Source organism: Equus przewalskii, chromosome 14 (genome assembly GCF_037783145.1).
Source record: "Equus przewalskii isolate Varuska chromosome 14, EquPr2, whole genome shotgun sequence".
Taxonomy (NCBI): Eukaryota; Metazoa; Chordata; class Mammalia; order Perissodactyla; family Equidae; genus Equus; species Equus przewalskii.
This window is the reverse complement of record NC_091844.1, coordinates 9,637,049-9,657,212: the sequence shown is the minus strand read 5'-3', so window position 1 is coordinate 9,657,212 and position 20,164 is coordinate 9,637,049. Positions and strand designations below refer to the sequence as shown.

Genomic DNA, 20,164 nt, shown 5'->3' with positions numbered 1-20,164 from the left:
TTCTTTTATTGCTCACAATAAGGTCTACCTTGGTGAATGCTTCATGCATACTTGATAAGATTCTATATCTTGCACTTGTTGAATGTAGCATTCTATAAATGTCAATTAGGTCAAAGTGGTTGATAATGTTGTTCAAATATTCTATATACGTCCTAGTATTTTGTTGAATTTTTCTACCAATTACTCAAAAAAAGGGATGTTAAAAATCTCTAACTATTGTAGTCCCAGCAGTTTTTGGTTCATGCATTTTAAAGATCTGTTAGTAAACACATATTTATGATTGTTATGTCTACCTTATGAACTGATCTTTTTGGCATGATGAAATGTTCTTTTTATGTTTTGTAATACTCTTTGTCTAGAAGTCTATTTGGCAATATTAATAGTGTCACACCAGCTTTCTTATGCTTACTGTTTACACAGTCTATCTTTTCCATCTTCTGGCTTTAACATATTTGTGTCTTTATATTTAAATTGTGTATCTTGTGAACAGGAGACAGTCTTGATTTTATAGCCGGTCTAACAGTCTTTGCCTTTTAATTGGAGTTTTTAGTCCATTTACATTTAAGGCAATTATTGATATGGCTGGATTTAGGTTTACTATTATTTTTATTGATACCTCCTATTTTTTCGTTTCTGTACTTTCTTTCCGGTGATTTTTTTGTATTAATCTAATTTTTTGGTATTTTATTTTAATTCCTCCAAAGACTTTTTAGCTGTGGGTTTTTTTGTATTTGTTTTTAGTGTTTTTTCTAGGTATTATACTATGCATCCTTAACTTATCACCAGTCTACTTAGATTTAATACTATGCCACTTCACATAAAATGTAAGACCCTTATAGTCATGCAATTCCATTTGCCCTTTCTTATCCTTTGTGCTATTTTTGTCATATATTTTATATCTACATACATCACAAATCTCACAAAACAATATTTTCTACATTAAACAATCTTTTACATCTACACATATTTATTATTTCCTGTAAATAGTTCCTTCTTGTAGTTCTGAGCTTCCATCTGATACTATTACCTTCAGCCTGACAAATTTCCTTTATCATTTATTGTAGTACAAGTCTACTGGAATGAATTTTCTCAGATTTTGCGTATCCAAAAACGTCATTATTTTATCTTCTGTCTTGAAGGATATTTTTGCTGATTTAGAATTCTAGCTTGACAGTTCTTTATCTTTTTTTGGTCTTTCAGCACCTGAAAGATGTTTTTTTACATTGTATTCTAGCTTCTGTAGTTTGTGATGGAAATCCTTCAGTCAATTGTATCTTGTTCCCCCGGAATATGTCATTTTTCTCTGGCAACTTTCAAGAATTTGTCTTCATCTTTAGTTTTTAGCAATTTTATTATATTGTTTCAAGGTGTGGTTTTATTTGTATTTATCCTGCTTAGGGTTTGCTGGGTTTCTTGTATTTGTATGTTAATGTTTTCACCCAGTTTGGTAAACTTTCAGCTATTATTTCTTTAAATATTTTTTTCTGATCTATTTTCTCTGTTCTCTCCTTCTGAGACTCCAATTACGTGTATATTAAACTACTTAATGTTGTCCCATAATTCACTGAGAGTCTGTTTGCCATTTTTAAATCATTTTTCTCATTGTTCTTCATACTGGATAATTCTTATTGGCTATCCAGTGAAATTTTCATTTCAAATATTATGCTTTTCAGTTTCAGAATTTTCATTAGGTTCTTCATAATTTTCATTTCCCTGCTAAGATTCCTCTTCTTTCATTATGATCATTATGATCATGTTTTCCTTTATATCCTTGAACATATTATAATAGCTGCTTTAAAATTCTTGTCTAAAAATTCCAACATCTAGGGCATCTCAAAATCTATTATAGTGACTACTTTTTCTCTTGAGTATGGATCACATTTCCCTATTTCTTCAAAAATCCTTCAATTTTTTTATTAGATAGTGAATATTGTGAATGTTATCGTAACTCTAGATTCTGTTTTATTCCTTTAAACAATGTTGATTTTTTTTGTTATTGTTGTTCCATCACACAAATTACTAGCTGATCACCTTGAACTGGTGGATGTTTAGTGTTACACTTTGTTATGGTCTGTTTTGGTTTGAATCCCACTTCAGTGAGATTCAAATTCCAAACTCTATAGGCAGTAGTTGTAGGCAACAGACAGCAGTTGAAATCTCCACTCAGCTTTTCAGCTTTCTAGCTATTGTTTTCCACTGAGCTCACTGGCAGCCCCTCCACACACATGCCGTTTGGGAGTCATCCAAGGATTAAGGGGAATTTATATACAGAATTGGAGCTCTCTTCTCTATGACTCACTTCTTTCTGGAATTTCCTTCCTTAAATTCCAGCCACTCTGGCAGCCCTGAACTCCATTCTCTGACACTTAAAGCAAATATGATTGTGGCTTTCTCCATGAATTCTAGTTGCTATTTGTGAATTGGAAAGTGCCTTCGGGGGAGAAGCTGTATAAATATAGATCTCACCCAGCCCAATTTCCTTTTTCCAAGGACCAAATTCCCAACATTCTCTGCCTTCTTTTAGTCAGCCTTTAATGTCTTCAAATAGTTTTTTGTCCAGAGTTTATAATACTTATCTAATGGAGAGTTAATATAATATAAGCTCTTCCATCATTGATATAACTGGAACGGTATCCTAGAAATTTTAATTTATGGTTTTTTTGGGTGTGTGTTAAGAATAAATTGCATCTTTCCTCTTTATGAATACTCACAGAATCATTAAATAATATATCCTGAAAGGATCCTCAGGTGTTATCCAGATTATTCTGTTCTACCAGGCAATGACTGTCTAAAACATATCATGATTAGTCTCCTGCTTTTATTTGTTCACTTGTTAGTTTCAGATGTACAAGATAATGATTTGAAATCTCTACATATTATGAAATGATCACCACATTAAGTCTAGTTAATGTCCATCACCACACATAGTTACAAATTTTTTTCTTGTGATGAGAACTTTTAAGATCTACTCTCTCAGCAACTTTCAAATATACAATACAGTATTATTAACTATAGTCATATGCTATATAGTACATCTTCAGGACTTACTTATTTTATAACTAGAAGTTTGTACCTTTTGACTACCTGTACCCATTTTGCCCACACCCCACCTCTGCCTCTGGCAACCACCAGTTTGTTCTCTGTATCCATGAGTTTTGTTTTTTTAAGATTCCACGTAAAAGTGAGATCATATGGTATCTGTCTTTCTCTCTCTGACTTACTTAGCATAATGCCCTCAAGGTCCATCTATGTTATCACAAATGGCAAGATTTCATTCTTTTTTATGGCTGAATAATATTCCATTGTATATGTATACAAAATTTTCTTTATCCACTCATCCATTGATGGGGTAAAATGAGCTTGTTTCCATATGTTGGCCACTGTAAATAATGCTAATATCTTGCTTTCAAAAGAAACCAGTGAGGAAAGATGCTTCTTCAGGAAAGGAACTCTCTGTCTGGAGGCTTCCAATTTTGTACTAAAATTTAAACCCAGATAATAGCTTTAAACGACTTACAGGGTCATGGAGTTATACAGACAGAGGGATATATAGGCATTACTGAAGCTGAGTCTGTCCCACCAAACCATGAATGCCTTGTATGTATGTTATCTACAGTTTTCTTTGCTCTGCTTCACCACTTCAGCTCCAATGGAGCTCATAATTTTCGGTCTATTTTATGTAGGTTCTCTCACCTTGTCTAGTCTTCTGGCATCTGTAGACTCCTGGTTCTGCTTACCTGGCTTCTGAATCTTTCTGATTGATTGCTCTGACCCTTAATGTTATGGATTGAATTGTTTCCCCCTCAAAATTTATGTATTGAAGTCCTAACCTCCAGTACCTTAGAATGTGACCCTATTTGGAGATACGGTCTTCACAGTGGTAATCAAGCTAAAATGAAGCCATTAGGGTGGACCGTAATCTAATATAACTGGTATTTTTATACAAAGGGGAAATTTGGACACAGAGACACACATAGAAGGAAGATGATATGAAGAAACATAGAGTGAAGATGGCCATCTACAAAACAAGGAATGAGATCTGGAACAGATCCCTCCTTCACAAAGAAACCAATCCTACTGACTGGTCTTGGACTTCCAGCCTCCAGAACTGTGGGATAACCAATTTTTGTGATTAACTTACCCATCTGCAGTACTTTATTATGGCAGCCCTAGCAAACCAATACACTTACCACTTAAATAATCTGATCTCAGTTTTTCTAGTTGATTCTGACTCATGGCTTTTCTTTGTCTCCTAAGATCCACTGACTCTCCAGTATGGTAAATTGGCAAAAAAGCAAAATATCTGAAGATTTGTGCCCTAATTTTTTCACTTAAGTTGAATGACTTTTCTGATCTTTAGATTCCTCATATATAAAATAAGGATATTATCCCCTCCCAATCTGTCTACCTAAAGAGAGCTCAAATAAGGTACTGCACAGATAATATAAAATGCTCCACAAGTCTCAGGCATCCTGAGTCCTTGTTCTTTATTCATAGCACGCTGCTCCTCTTGCCTAATTATAACAGAACCACTGTTAGAGGGCTCTTCAAGAGGCTCAAGTTTGGAATTCTCCACTTTTAAAAGAGATGCTTGCAACTTCAGTCTTTATTTCTAGTTCAAGAGGCAGGATGTGAGGCAGATGACTAAGGAATTGCTTTGCTTAAAGAGATAGGAATATGGGGTGATGCTTCAAACTTTTATCATTGTTGAATCTCTAGACGGTGTAAAAGAAATTCCTCAGACAACATATTTACTTTTATAAGGTACTGAAGTATAGAAACCAATTCTTTTAGAGAATGGAGCTTTTAGAAATAATGGAAGGAGAACTTTCATGGCACATCAAACTCCATTAACAAAATCAGTATCTACTGAGTATGATTTTAAAATTTGTAAAATTAAATGTAGGATGTTAGCAGTTTTCCAATGTATTTTGTATGTTCCTTTGTCTGTTTTTAAAATGATTTCATTAATGAGCATTTGAAAATTGTTGTTTCTAAAATAATTGGCACTTTCATAAAATTACTTACAAAAAATGTAATAACTCCCAAATAGCTTACTTTCTAGTTGTATAAATTCTTACCCAGTCTCAAATGTTACTCCAAAGAATCAAATTTTTAAGTGATTCTACCCTTTTCAGTTCTCTAGAATGCCTCCAGATGGCATTAAAACCCTTTTCCCATTATATCTTGCAGCTCAAAAATTTAAAAATTAGTAATATTTTAACCACTTAAAACTAGTCATATTCATCATATCAGCATAAATCACAATAATGGAACTATTTAGAACTTTTAGGGTCATATCTTAAGAAAGACTAACATATAACCATATCCTTTATGAAATATATAGCCATCCTATGCAAGCCAAAGGATCTTCATAGACTGAGAAACAGATCTCAGACAAAAGAAAGGACTCAATAATACTATATCGTACACCGCGATTTCTAATCAATAGGATTTAAATGCTTAGTCACAAGAGCACCGGTCCACAGGCAGACAAATTCACAAAGCTGTCATAATAAGAAAACATATCTCGGCCCTCAGAGTGAGGAAAACAAAGATTTTTAAGGAGCAAACCAGTTACTGATTCCTGCGGAGCTAAAATAATTTGTTAGCTTGTGAATTATTTTATTTAAATTTTAGTATATAAATTTGGTATCAAATTAATCATTAAAACATATCTGGATTCCTTGAGGACTGAGAAGAAAAAGACAAAATACACAGTGAGGAACATATGTTTTATAAGTGCCTTTTTTATCTTTTTAAAACTGAGTTTGTTAATTCCAAAATACAACAAACTTTTGAGATTCCAGAGATAGCTATAATTGGACTTTTCACATAATTCACATAATGTAGATGGCAGGCTTTTAAAGTGACATTGGCACGTGGCAGGTGTGTCGGACAGAATCTCCCGGCACGTGTGAAAGTTCTGCAGTTACTGAGGACGGTGCTGAGTCTCCCACCCGATCCGAAAGGGTTTGGGCCCTTCTCCCCCATCACACACACCCTCCAATCTCACTTCTTTTCCGTTTTATGAAAAGGAGTGTTTGCGTTTTTCAGATGACTCTTACTGTGCTAAAGCCTAAGAAAGACCTCAAAATACACCTGCACCCAAAAGCATTTAAAAAGACATCATCCTGAGAAAGAGAACACAGGCTGCCTTCTGTTAGCAGCAGTATTACTATTACAAGACACTCGCATGGCTTCATATTACAGGCCTATTTAAGAACATCATCTCAGAGAGAAGCAGGAAAGACACTTACGATGTATTCGATGTGCCATTGTCTGGACTCTCTGGCTCAGCATCACCTTTCTCTTAAAAGGGAAGCAGAAAAAAATAACAACATGTGAGCGTTATAGTCTTTAAGATTTAAGAGAGATTAAATATATTTCCATGCTCCTATTAACAATGTTTCGAAATGTGCAGCAGGAGGCTTTTAAAAAGTCTTTTTATTGTCTGAGAACCGGATTTGCAAAATAATTTCTTCTCTGCAATACAATTGCCCAGGCACCGATCTGTGAGTAGGTACCAAGGAGCTGTTTGCAAACAACCAGAGGCTCAGAGTAGGGAGCTTGCCAAAAGACGAATATCTTACAGATGGAACCTGTTTCCTTCCACTTCATTTTACAGAAAATTTAAGGAAATAAACCTCATTAGCCTTCTACATGCAAGGCATTTTGCACTTTGATCCCTTCTGCTAATACAAGCCAAACTAGGTCAGGGTGCATCAGAACTTGCAGGAGAGAATTTTACAGCACACCGAGGTTACACCCCAGATTACAAGATCCCCGAGAATCAGAGAATCACACCCCACTGAGAGCCCTGGCAGCAGGCTATCCGGCCCCTGAATTAACACAGAGTAAGATGTAAACCAGAAATCCTTCCTGACCATCTGCAAGTCCACATAAAGAAAGGTTTCTGCCATCTGTGCTCATGGAGGATTTAATGGGTTTTAATTAAGGGAGCCTGGAACCAGTTCACTTTTTGTAGTTTTAAAGGGCACATTCCTCTAGCAATAGATCTAATGTAATTCTCCGAGCCTTGACCATTGATGATTTGACTATGCATCCTCATTTTGTAAAGTGTTGCATTTTATCTCCCTGAGGCTAGGGGACAGGGGAGAAGAGTCATGACTGTGAGGGTGAGTCAGCTGTGGTTATGATGGTTGTGCAACGCTAACAGTTGAATAAACCCTAGGGAAGATTGTGGGTTGTAAGAAATGGGCCTGATGATGTTAACTTGCTTTGCTCTTTCAAGTCAGGCCTGGCGATTGCACAGAACCCCCGTCTACTCTTTACGGCCTCAGGTCTATGCACCATACAAGCCCCATATGTCAGCTGCCGGCGTCAGCTTGTGGTCACCTAGTCTCAGGAACGACCCCTAAATTATATGAGGAAAACAGTCTGAGACATCATCCAAACCGGACTCAAAAGCAGACTTGACAATTTCTTCTTTTATTCTTATAGGAAATTAAACAGTTGTGAGAAAAAGAAGACACAGTTATGTATAGTTCACACATCTATCTGAGATATAACTGTGCTAATGTGTCTACACAGTGTCACAACAACCATGAGGGACAGCCACTTTGTTATGAAGCCACAGAAGTTTTTAACAGCCTGGATAGCAAACACTGACCAGGCAGAGCCCCAGTACACAGGAAACCACACTGAAGAAAAACGAGAGGTGGCAAACTAATAAACTTGCTTTAAGGTTCCTACTTTTATATTCTACTTTTGTCTTCCAGGCCAGTCTGTGGTGTACTCATTTAGGAGACAGGTAAAGCCTCATCAACTGGCTTTAGTGCTGGAAAATAACCTAATTTAGTATTTTCCAGAATCATTTTTTCACTGAGTAACCACAATTCCTGCCAGAATCCTAAATAGAGAGTTCTAACACCTGCATTATGTAAGACAAAACTAAATGGAGGTTTACTTTTTCTCAAACATATTTATCTATTTTTTTCCCTTTAACTGGGAGAAATTCGCTACTTTCCCTGGTCCGTAGCCACCTGTAGTCACCCCCCATCCAACCGTAATCAACAATGTGCAACAGCAGGCCCAGCAGCAGCAGGCATTAGTAAACATTTCCAAACAATTCATGTCACAAAAACAGGAAATCAATAATATAAATGAAGACATTGTTTGGATGTTTGAATAAATACGTTTTACCTTGACCAACAACACTGCCAACTGACCCGCAGGCTGAGAGGACACAGGCCTTATTGCACATGGAATCTGGGGGCTGCGGGCATCCCGGGCTGGATCAGCTCAGGGACAAAGCTGTGGCTGACAATCTCTGCTCTTAGCAGCATTTATGTTGTGGCAACAGGGAAAACAGAATAGGTTCTGGCAAACAGGAAGGACACAATGGGGCCAAACAGGGCATTTACGAAGAGTCTGAGAGTGAGTGTTGGCAGCAACTTCAGGGCTGATAATGAATTCACTTTTCTGCGGGAAAAGTAAGCTCAGGGTGGAGACAGGGACTAAAACGATGTTTGTCCTTTAGAAAGAATAAAACAGAAAGCTCTCCCAACATCTTGAAATTTTAGGTGATGCAATTGCTGAAGCTAACATGAAATGTTTAAGTGCATAAGCCATTAAGAATCATAGTCTCTTTATCAGGACCCAAGGGAAAATAATGAACATAAGCTGGGAAATTGTCAGCAAGAGATTTTTTAGCTGGGTGCTCAGGAGCCACCAAAGAGGACTGTTTGGGATCATCCTGGTTATTTCAGCTGTTTCCATGATAGATACCACACTAGGCTCTTTGGGAGGGAACTGCCTTGATCATTAAGAAACTGGACATGAGAGACTGGCTCAGGTGCAGTGTGGTCATTTTGCATGTGGAAATACAATTATAGAGAGGAAGAGGGAAAAAAAATGAGCCATAGGAATGATATATTTATACATATACACACACACATAAATGCATATGTATATACACATGTATATTATATATGTACTTTCAATTCAGCATTCCATATCTGTCTCCCTGAGCCTTCCACAGTACCTGACATACACTACACACTCGGTATATGTCTTCTGTCTGATGACCTGTCATTAATACAGAATCCCACGCTACAGTGGAAGACGAGGAGTAAGGTACACTCACCGTTGAGATGGATATACAATTTGAGGTATGAAACAGCTTGATGGCTGCAATAGGCCACTTCAAAAAAATCACAAAAGCTACATTTTTCATCCAATAAATAAACCGACGACTTAGATGTCGGGTATTCTGTCTGGTAAGCAGAAAGATAAATAATGTCTAATTCACGCCCTTTAAACACTTACAATGCCTGCCCTGCTGGAGTACTGCACTCTCCATCAACAGGGCTATGATATGCACTAAAGAAGATTTTTGAAAAGGGGATCAAAACAGACCTGTGTGAGGCTGTGTTCTGCTGCAGAGGAAAGTTTTGCTACACTACAACTTCCCTTTATGATAAAAGCAATCCATGTTCACAGTAAAAATAGTTGAACAGTAGAGAAAAGGTAAGACTTTGCTTGCTTTGGTTCTTAGCTCTGACAGTCCTTCAATAGTTACGCTAAGAAATAGACTTATTTCTAGATGTATCAGCTTTAGACAGTAAGTAATGATTTCTGATAGGAAAGATGAGAGAGAAGATATGAATATACTTATACTACCACCTCCCCTCTCCTTAGAATTTTTCTTAGTTCTGTTATTACTTTTAGTGCCTCTAGTGGGTATTTGTAACTTTGAATAAATTTAATCTTCCATTTCTTGATTAATCAACTTCTGACAGCATCTTTTCTTCTATACTATGTGAAATGAGGAAGCTCCCCATCTGTCCTTCCCTCTCGCCTTTCCTTCTATCACACACAATTCTGCAAAGCTATGCCTTTCCTTCTACGCAGCCAAGATTTAAAATATTTATATTCCGTTCAGTAATTATTAATGAGTCGTGCTCACTAACATTAATTTAATTAACAATTTAATTTTTGGAATTTCCTGTAGGCCAATTAGAAAAATTATAAACCAACAACAGGATTTACAATATTACAGCAATATAAATATTAGTCACGAAAGAACAAAGCAGTGGGACTGGGCCTGGTCAGAAGAGAATGTCACTAAACCTGAATGAAGGCAAGTGTTCCTGGCATTTACGTCAAATGGATTCTCATTCTTACATTTCACCATGTCACAGGTTAATGTGTCTCAAGTAAAGGCTATGCTTTTCCCAAAGAAATGTTAAATAAAGCATGCATTTAATGCATATAAAAATGTACATGCATATGAAAGTGTATATATACAGTTCTAAAAAATTACAATGAGTTAACTGTGAAAACACCTTGCAGGCCAGGAAATGGGCATTGCCAAGAAACAGCCCAGAAGCCTGCTGAGCTTGCGTCCTCTTCCTGCCCTCCCGCCAGCTATCAAGTAATGGAATTTTGTGTTAATCATTCCCTTTCTTTTCTGATAGTTTTTACAAGCTATGTATTTATTAATAAATAAAATATTTTTTAGTTTTTCCTGGTTTTAAATTTTATATGAATGGAATCACACCGTATGCATTCTTCTGAGACTGACTTCTGTCACTCACTATTATGAGTTTTAGATTCGGCCATCACGATGCATGTAGCTTTGGTTTGTTCATCCTCATTGCTGAGCAGCATCCTCTTATAAACATCTACCATGATGTTCTTATTTATTCTACTCCCGGTGGACTTGTAGGTTTTTCCATTATGAATGACGCAATTACAAACATTCATGAACATCCTTCCCCGTGTACATGTTAGGGGTTCTGGGAAGTAGGGCTTACATATGCTCAACTTGACCAGGTAATCCTACAGTGGTTTCCAAATTAACTTAGGGTTAAACTTTTCATTTTTTTTCTAATTTAATAATGTAAAATGCAATTTCGTAGTGGTGTTTGCATTTCTCTGAGTACCAATGAGGTAGAGATTTTGTGCTTGCTCTTCTGTGACATTCTTCTTCATTCCTTAAAAAATATTTTTGTGGTATTATTATATCTTTTTTAATTCATAGAAGCATTTTATTGCCTTATTGCAAATCTTCTGTCACATATACATATGTCAGATATATATATGTAAACACACACATATACCTCAAATAACTTTCTAGTATGAGTCTTTTTACTCTTTTTCTGGTAACAGTGGATAAGTATAAGTTCTCAGCTTTAATATACTTGAATTTATCAGTATTTTCCTTTATTTCACACTTTTTTGTGTTTTATTTAAGAAATATAGCAGAAAGATGTTCTATATTGTCTTCTGAAAGTATATCATTTTACTGTTCAGATTTAGGTCTTTTACCAATACCTGAGATAGTTTCTGTATATGATGTGAGGTAGAAGCCAATTTCATTTTTCTCCCTGTAGATAACCAATTATTCCAGTACTATCTATTGAGAAGTCCATTATTTCTCCATTGGTCTGCATTATCGCCTCTGTCACCTTAATCTAGTTTTCATATATCTGTGAGTCTGTTTTGGGTATTCTGTCTCATTACTCAATTTGTCTATTACTATCTTCATTACTTAGCAAAAAATATTTTTCTATTTATTTTTAATATTGGTAAGGCAAGACTCCAACCTGTTCTTCTTCAGGACTGTCTGAGCTATTTTCCGCCTTTTGTTCTATCAAATAAATTTGAGAATCATCTTGGCAATTTCCACATACACAAAAGTGAAGTTATAAATTCACTGTCTGCTGGCTCTCATTGCTGCTGTTGAGAAGTCAACTACAAGTTTAATTGTTGCTTCTTTGAAGGTATTAAAGGATATTTTAAGAATTTTTTCTTTATCTATGTAATTTGCAGTTTAACTATAATGTGTCTACTGTGGACTTCTTCTTATTTATCCTGCTTAATATTCATTGGGTTTCTTGAATCTGTGGGTTAGTGTCTTTCAATTCTGGAAAATTTTCAGCTATTATTTCCATTAATATTTCCTCTGTTCCCTTATCTCTTTCTGGAATTCCAGCTAAATGTATGTTGGAATTTTTCCCTTTATCTTCCATGTTTCTTAACTTCCACTTCATATTTTCTATTTCTGTCTCTCTAGGCTGCAATCTAGATAATTTCTTAAGTTCAATTTCCCAATTCATTAATTTTTTCTTCAGATATGTCTAATCAGCTATTAAACCTGACAAAGAAAATTTTAATTTCTGTTATTATTTTTTTCACTTCTAGACATTCTCATTAGTACTTCTTCAAATCTTCTTGTTCTTTACCACATTTTCAGTCCTCCCACTTCTGGAAATTAAAGTAAGCACCCTTATTTTATATTCTGGGTTTGGTAATTCCAATATCTGAAGTCCTGATAGTTCTCTCTAATTTGCTGTGTGTTGTCCTTCCTTGATCTTGTTCATGGGCTCTTGTTTCCTTGAATATAAGTGTTTTTGAAAGTGAGCTGCTCATTTCCCTTGGAATTCTATTTCTATTACTATTTATTCTTCTCCATTTTCTTTGTTTTCTTTTTCTGGTATTCCTATTCACTAGATTTTGACCTTTCCACCATGATTGATCTTCCATGTATTGTAGCTTCTTTTCATATTTTCCATCTGTCTTTTGCTTTATATTCAGAAAAAAAAGTTTTCAAACTGATATTCCAGATTCCAGACTTCACCTACTACCCATTATTTCTATTTTATCAATCATATTTTTAATTCTCAAGGGCTCATTTGTTCTGTAACTGCTTCCTTTTCATACTGATCTGTTCTCTCCTTTTTTTTATACAAATAATTTCTGTAATAAGTTTCTGTAACAAATTTACAAATAATTTCCACAAATAAGACTGCAATTATACTTGAAAATTTTTTCTTCTGTTTCTTGAATTAATTAGATTTCTTTTGGGTCAGTTCTTCTCTTTAGTGCTCACTGGTTATGTATTCACATCTTTGAATGATAACAGGTTGGTTAACGAAAGTAATTGGTGTGGATTTCCTCTATTAGTACATTGTTCTATTTTCCTAAAACACCTCTTCCTTGTAGGGAAGGGTTGATATAGAGTTCTTTGTAAGTGGACAGCGTATGCTAACTGAAAGGCTTCATTTAGGGTTCAGGAGAAGAGAGGACTCAAGGCAAGCTGGGCGCCCTTACCCTCCCCCTACCTCTCAGCAAAAATAGGAAGCAATTTACTCTGGGTGTGTGGCATTTTTATTTCCTTCTTGAGAAAAGTTGACTCTTCTTTCAGCACTCATATGTGTCTATTCTTAAGGTCTGGTATTATCTCAGAATCTATTCTGCTTTTCTTTTAGGTATCAGCTCCCAACTAGGAGTTCTAGTCAACTGTTCATTTTCTTAGCAAATACTACTATGTTTTTTGGTATTTTATTTTTGGGAGGAGGAAAAGCAGACTGAAAGCTCTGTATGATAACCAGCTAGGATGGGGAAGGGTAACAGGTGGAAGAATGGCAGGTGTTCCCTTCACTGTCCACAGTCCATGCCTCTTCTCTGTTGAGGTTGAGTGGAAATCCAGAGCGTCTCTTGGAGCTCTCTGGGATGGTTCCCATCACCACCACAGCTTATTTCTGTTTGTTTCATTATTTTCCTTTTTTCTTTTCCTGGGTCATGACCTTCCCTGCCCAAGATTATTTAACAGTAGGGTCCTATCTACTCTCTGTTTTCCAAAAACTCAGTTCAATTCCTGGTTTGTTGATAGCATCCCTTTCTGTTCTCAGTGGTATTATGGATTTATTTCCATTACTATAGCTTTACGATTATTTAAATGGGGTTTCTGAAGGGAGGGGAAGAATTGCTTAGGCTTAATCTGCTACTTGAACAGGACACTATCATAACTTTAAAAAAATGTAAACATATATCACCTATTTTAGTATTTAAGTTTCTCAATGCTTAATAAGCTTCTATTTTATAATATTAAGTTAAATTAATCAGTAATTCAGACTAAAGTATTTACCTTTTAAAAGATATGAATTAAAATAATTTTATTTAATTTATACACTCTTTTCTCTTAGTATCTACAGAACTTAGTTTTTCTAATGTCAAAAAGAAAAAAAGCACTGACCAAAAGTGGTGAAGGTTGGTGCATCAATCCACACATATACCTTTTGTGTTTAGTTTCTTTGAAGTTCAGTTTTTTTCTATTTTCTACATATTTACTAGAGTCATGATTCCAAAAACTGTAATGATTTCAAACCAAATACAAAGAAGAGCACAGGAAATGCAGGTGGGACCAGATCTCCTAAAGTTTTAAATGTGCTGTAATCTACAGAGAATGCTCATATTTTTAAATAGTGATATTACCTTTTCATGGATGTGCTTGGCTTTGGGGGGAAGATTTATTTGAAAAATACAAAAGAAAAATCCCCCTACACCCAGAAAAGAGAAAGCCAATCACAAATTTCCTTAGATAATGAAATGCCAGAAGGTTTTATACCACACAAGGCAGTGCCATCTCACATCCCATAGAAGATGCGTCTGCTCTTACATAATCTAAATTGCAGCATTAGCATGTGAATGTTATGGCACATCATAAAAATGTGCCAGATGCATGCAAAAATACAGTATATAGTTCTTGGCCAAGAATTCAATCTCACATTTAAGTGACAGAAGCAACCTTCTTGAGGTCAAGGTAATGGGATGGAAAGAAAGTCTGTTGTCTTTGGGGCAGATCCTTGAATTCAAATCCTAGCTGTCATTTTTTTAGCCATGTTACTTTGGGCTAGTTATTAACCTCAGAATCTCATTTTCATCATGTGCAAAAAGGAGATGATAATGCCTACCTCATACAGCTGTTGTTAGGATCAAGTGAAATAACATACTTCAAGGTGTTGGCACATAGAAGAGACTCGACAGCTATTTGCTGGGCTCTTTATGTCAAAACCTCAAAGCTGAGAGAATGTACATTTATTCATCTATTATATCCCCCCTTTACCCTGAACTGTTTAAACTCAAATGGAATGAAATGGTGGGGAAAGTCATGGCAATTCTTCAGTATGCTCTGGTCTTTGGCATACGATGCTGATGCCTGCACACCTCATGGACTTAACCATGCCTTTCTTCTGATTCTTTTTCTTACTATTTAATTTATTATTTTCATTAGATTTCAAATCCTTTGCCATTTCACCTCTTCACTGGTGCCTGTGCTCATGGCATATCCCAACAGCGGGTGGGATAGTTAAGTGATACTGCCTAGGTATCATTACGCCACCATCCTCCTACCCTGACTTTTCCCTGGCTGTACATTAAAAGTCTGGGGCTTCCTAACACCTTTGTCTGGATGTCTTTTCTCTCCAACGCTTCTGCCATTACAGATACTCAGTGGGTGAGCCTCAGTTCCAAAGACACATCTGCTAGCTCAGGATGACTTTCATGTTCAAACACAGCTTTGTAATGTGGCTGGCAAGGGATGCCCTCAGCTGACTGGCTGGTCATGAGACTAACAAAGCCCAGTCTTTGTGCATGTGCTTTCATGACATGAATGAAATGGCTTATGTATTTTTAATGCTCAAGAAAACATTAATAGCAATTAGTAGTGCCAAAGAAGAGAATTAAAACACTACTTTATGGAATGATGACATCCTCCCTTTGATGATGAAGTCCACACATTTTCTAGACAATGAATTCAATAAAGAAATTCCTTCCGAGACACTCTAGTCTATCTCTGGAAGAAGGCATGGTTTGTTCATGGATTCTAAGGCCATTTGTCTTGAGGTCTTCTGATTGGTTCTCTTTGCTCACTCATTTTCTTTCAATTTAGATAATTCATTGGTTGCCTTTAAAATTTTTTCCCCTCCACATCCTAGGGACCAACTATAGTAAAGCATGATGTTCCTTTCTCCTAGGATTGCTTTGAAATTCACCATTTTATCTTTGGTCCTTCTTTCCCTTGATTAAAGACAAACGAACACTGAAGGTCACCGTGAATCTTATCCATTTGGGCAATACTTGAACAACTGGCCCTCTTTTTCCCAATGGGTTTCATTTTTCAGTGAAATTCTTTTAAACCCAACGTCTATTGCACGCTTCTCCCCTCCTCAGCCCCTCCACCTCCCACCCCCGTCCCACGAAACTGCAGAGAGAAGCCTTTCTTACTTGGATTATTGTGTCCAGAGGAAACAAGCTGAGAGTCCTAAAAAACAAGAAATACCAATTAATTTTCTTATTTTGACTTTCTAAATCTAAGTTGAATATGAGATATATTATTGGTCATTCAGAACCTAATCACTGATCATAATCTCAACCACATACTGTGATAAGAAACATTTACACAAATGTGATTGTTAAGCAGTCTGGTAATATAGTTCACAGTCATTCCTCACTTGTATTATGGACTTTTTGTTTTGTTTACTGAGGTGAAATTCACATAACATAAAATTCACCACTTTACAGTAAACAATTCAGGGACACTCTTAGTACACTGGCAATGTTGTACAACCACCTCTATCTAGTTGCAAAATATTTCCCTCATTCCAAAGTAAAACTCCTTACCCATTAAGCAGTGTCTCCCCATTCCCCCTCTCCTCTGTCCCTGGCTACCATCAATCTGCATCCTGTCTCTATGAATTTAGCTATTCTGGATATTTCATATAAGTAGTACCATATAATATATAACCTTTTGTGTCTGGCTTCTTTCACTCAACATAATGTTTTTGAGGTCTATCCATGTTGTAGCATGTGTCAGTACTTCATTCTTTTTTTATGGTCAAATAATATTCCGTTGCCTGTTCACTCATGCACTGCATAATGATGTTTCAGTCAATGATTGACTGCATATATGATGTTGGTCTCATAAGATTAGTACCATACAGCTTAGGTGTGTAGTAGGCTACACCATCTAGGTTTGTGTAAGGACACTCTATGATGTTTGCACACTGACAAAATCACCTAATGATGCATTTCTCAGAACGTATCCCGTCATTAAGCTACGCATGACTGTACATGCAATAATTTATCATTCATCTGTTAATGGACATTTAGGCTATTTCTACCTTTTGGCTACTGTGAATAGTGCTGCTATGAGCATACATGAACATGTACTTGTTTGAGTCCCTGTTTTCAATCCTTTTGGGTATAAAGGTAGGAGTGGAATTGTGGGGTCATGTAGGAATTCTACGTTAAACTTTTTGAGGAGCTGCCAAATCGTCTACCACTGTGGCTGAACCATTTTGCATTCCTACTAGCAACGTACGAGGATTCCAATTTCTCTTCATTCTATCCAATACTTGCTATTTTCTGTTTTTTATTTTTTAAAAATTTTATTATGGCAGCCCTAGTGGATGTGAAGTGGTTTCTCATTGTGGTTTTGATTTGTATTTCCCCAGTGACTAATGATATTGAGCATGTTTTCATGTGTTTGTTGGCCATTTGTATATCTCCTCTGGAGAAATATCTATTCAAGTCCTTTGCCCATTTTTTAATTGGGTTGTTTGACTTTTTGTTGTCAAGTTGAAGGAGTTCTTTATATATTCTGGATAACAGATCCTTATCAGATATATGATTTGCAAATATTTCCCCCCATTCTTTCTTTTCATTTTATTGATGATGTTCTTTAATGCACAAAAGTTTTTAATTTTGATGAAGTCAAATTTATCTAATTTTTCTTTTGTTGCTCAGGCTTTTGGCATCATATCTGAGAATCTATTGCCAAATCCAAGGTCATGAAGATTTACCTCTATGTTTTATTCTACGAGGATTATTTAGTTCTTATATTAGCATCTATTGCATTACTGGCTTTTAACCTAATCTACTTACTTTTGAATGTACCTTTATTCTCACCACCTTTCTGCACATAGGCTGGCAACCATCCCACCAGGGACACCCTTTGAACAACTATTGTTCATCTCACACTGGTGGATGGAAAGATTACAGATTTCCACTTATCTAACCTGGCAGAAAGCCAGTGCTACACAGTATTCTGAGTTTAGTTACTGCTCAGGTAAATAGTAATCGAACCTGATTTTATTTGCATTAAAGTGAAATGCTAAATTTTGTTTTGAGAATTAACATCTCTTTCCTTGCAAAATTCCAATTTAATATGAAATATGAGGGAGAGTTATAAAAGAATGAATTAATTGAGATGGAAGGAATGTAAAAAAATAAGTAGCAGCACATAAAATCCAGTGAAACTCCTTTATAATTTTAGTGTGTGGAACAAAAATCTAGTGAAATGGAACTAACTTCTATTAATGCCCAACATTTTTACCAGAATTTTCTTCCATGAATATAGTTGTTATGGGGCAGGGGGTGTCATTTAATATGACATGTTGCATATTCAAATCCATGTAATAACAGATGTTTTAAAAAGGAATTCCACTGGGACAGTGTGAAACAAACCAGACCAGTTGGTAAGGGTTGGTGGGAAGGGAAGGGATTCCCACTCTACTAAGCAGATTGAGTCAGACACAGATGCCCAGAATGTCAACATTGGTAATAATGAGCTATTCATCTGAAGGAAAAGAACAAGATCAACTCTCAACCTGAGATTCAGTTTTGGGAAGTAGTTGTATTAAGATGAAATATTGTTGCTGAAATGATGGGCTAAAATATAATCCTCAAGAACAATGTTGTGCTTCCATGTACATGGATTGGAAGAATAAACATAGTTAAAATGTCCATTCTACCTAAAGCAATCTACAGATTCAACGCCATCCCAATCAGAATCCCAATGACATTCTTTACAGAATTAGAACAAAGAATCCTAAAATTCATATGGGGCAACAAAAGACCCCGAATTGCTAAAGCAATCCTGAGAAAAAAGAACAAAACGGGAGGCATCACAATCCCTGACTTCAAAACATACTACAAAGCTACAGTAATCAAAACAGCATGGTACTGGTACAAAAACAGGTGCACAGATCAATGGAACAAAATTGAAAGCCCAGAAATAAAACCACACATCTATGGACAGCTTATCTTTGACAAAGGAGATGAGGGCATACAATGGAGAAAAGAAAGTCTTTTCAACAAATGGTGCTGGGAAAACTGGAAAGCCACATGTAAAAGAATGAAAATTGACCATTCTTTTTCACCATTCACCAAAATAAACTCAAAATGGATTAAAGACCTAAAGGTGAGACCTGAAACCATAAGGCTTCTGGAAGAAAACGTAGGCAGTACACTCTTTGACATCAGTATTAAAAGGATCTTTTCGGACACCATGCCTTCTCAGAGAAGGGAAACAATAGAAAGCATAAATAAATGGGACTTCATCAGATTAAAGAGCTTTTTCAAGGCAAATGAAAACAGGATTGAAACAAAAAAACAACCCACTAACTGGGAAAAAATATTTGCAAGTCATATATCTGACAAAGGCTTAATATCCTTAATATACAAAGAACTCTCGCAACTCAATCACAAAACATCAAACAACCCAATCAAAAAATGGGCTGGAGACAGGAACAGACATTTCTCCAAAGAAGATATACTGATGGCCAATAGGCACATGAAAAGATGCTCATCATCACTGATCATCAGGGAAATGCAAATCAAAACTACACTAAGATATCACCTTACACCCGTTAGAATGACAAAAATATCTAAAACTAATAGCAACAAATGTTGGAGAGGTTGCGGAGAAAAAGGAACCCTCATACACTGCTGGTGGGAATGCAAACTGGTGCAGCCACTATGGAAAACAGTATGGAGATTCCTCAAAAAACTAAAAATAGAACTACCATACGATCCAGCCATCCCACTACTGGGTATTTATCCAAAGAGCCTGAAGTCAGCAATCCCAAAAGTCCTGTGCACCCCAATGTTTATTGCAGCACTGTTTACAATAGCCAAGACGTGGAAGCAACCTAAGTGCCCATCAACAGACGAATGGATAAAGAAGATGTGGTACATATATACAATGGAATACTACTCAGCTGCAAAACAGAACAAAATCATTCCATTTGCAATAACATGGATGGACCTTGAGAGAATTATGTTACGTTAAATAAGCCAGCAAGAGAAAGATAATCTGTGTATGACTCCACTCATATGAGGAATTTAAAACTATGGACCAAGAACAGTTTAGTGGATACCAGGGGAAAGGTGGGGTGGGGGGTGGGCACAAAGGGTGAAGTGGTGCACCTACACATGACTGACAAACATTAATGTACAATTGAAATTTCACAAGATTGTAACCTATCAATAACTCAATAAAAAAAAATGTTGTGCAATATATACAAATATCAAATCATTATGCTGTACATCTGAAACTAATATAATGTTATAC

The 20,164-nt window shown here is 36.1% G+C and overlaps 1 protein-coding gene across 9 annotated transcripts in view; it reads right to left on the bottom strand.

The window, feature by feature from the left end:
• The window catches only part of AFF3 (ALF transcription elongation factor 3), a 573,659-nt gene that overhangs the window by 159,009 nt on the left and 394,486 nt on the right, over nt 1-20,164 (bottom strand). For all 9 annotated transcript variants that reach the window (XM_070573486.1, XM_070573489.1, XM_070573490.1 and 6 more), the window contains 2 exons: nt 16,036-16,072; nt 6,261-6,312 (listed from right to left, as the gene is read on the bottom strand). In XM_070573486.1, the coding sequence (XP_070429587.1) occupies nt 6,261-6,312; nt 16,036-16,072 (89 nt within the window). The remainder of the gene's footprint in view (nt 1-6,260; nt 6,313-16,035; nt 16,073-20,164) is intronic.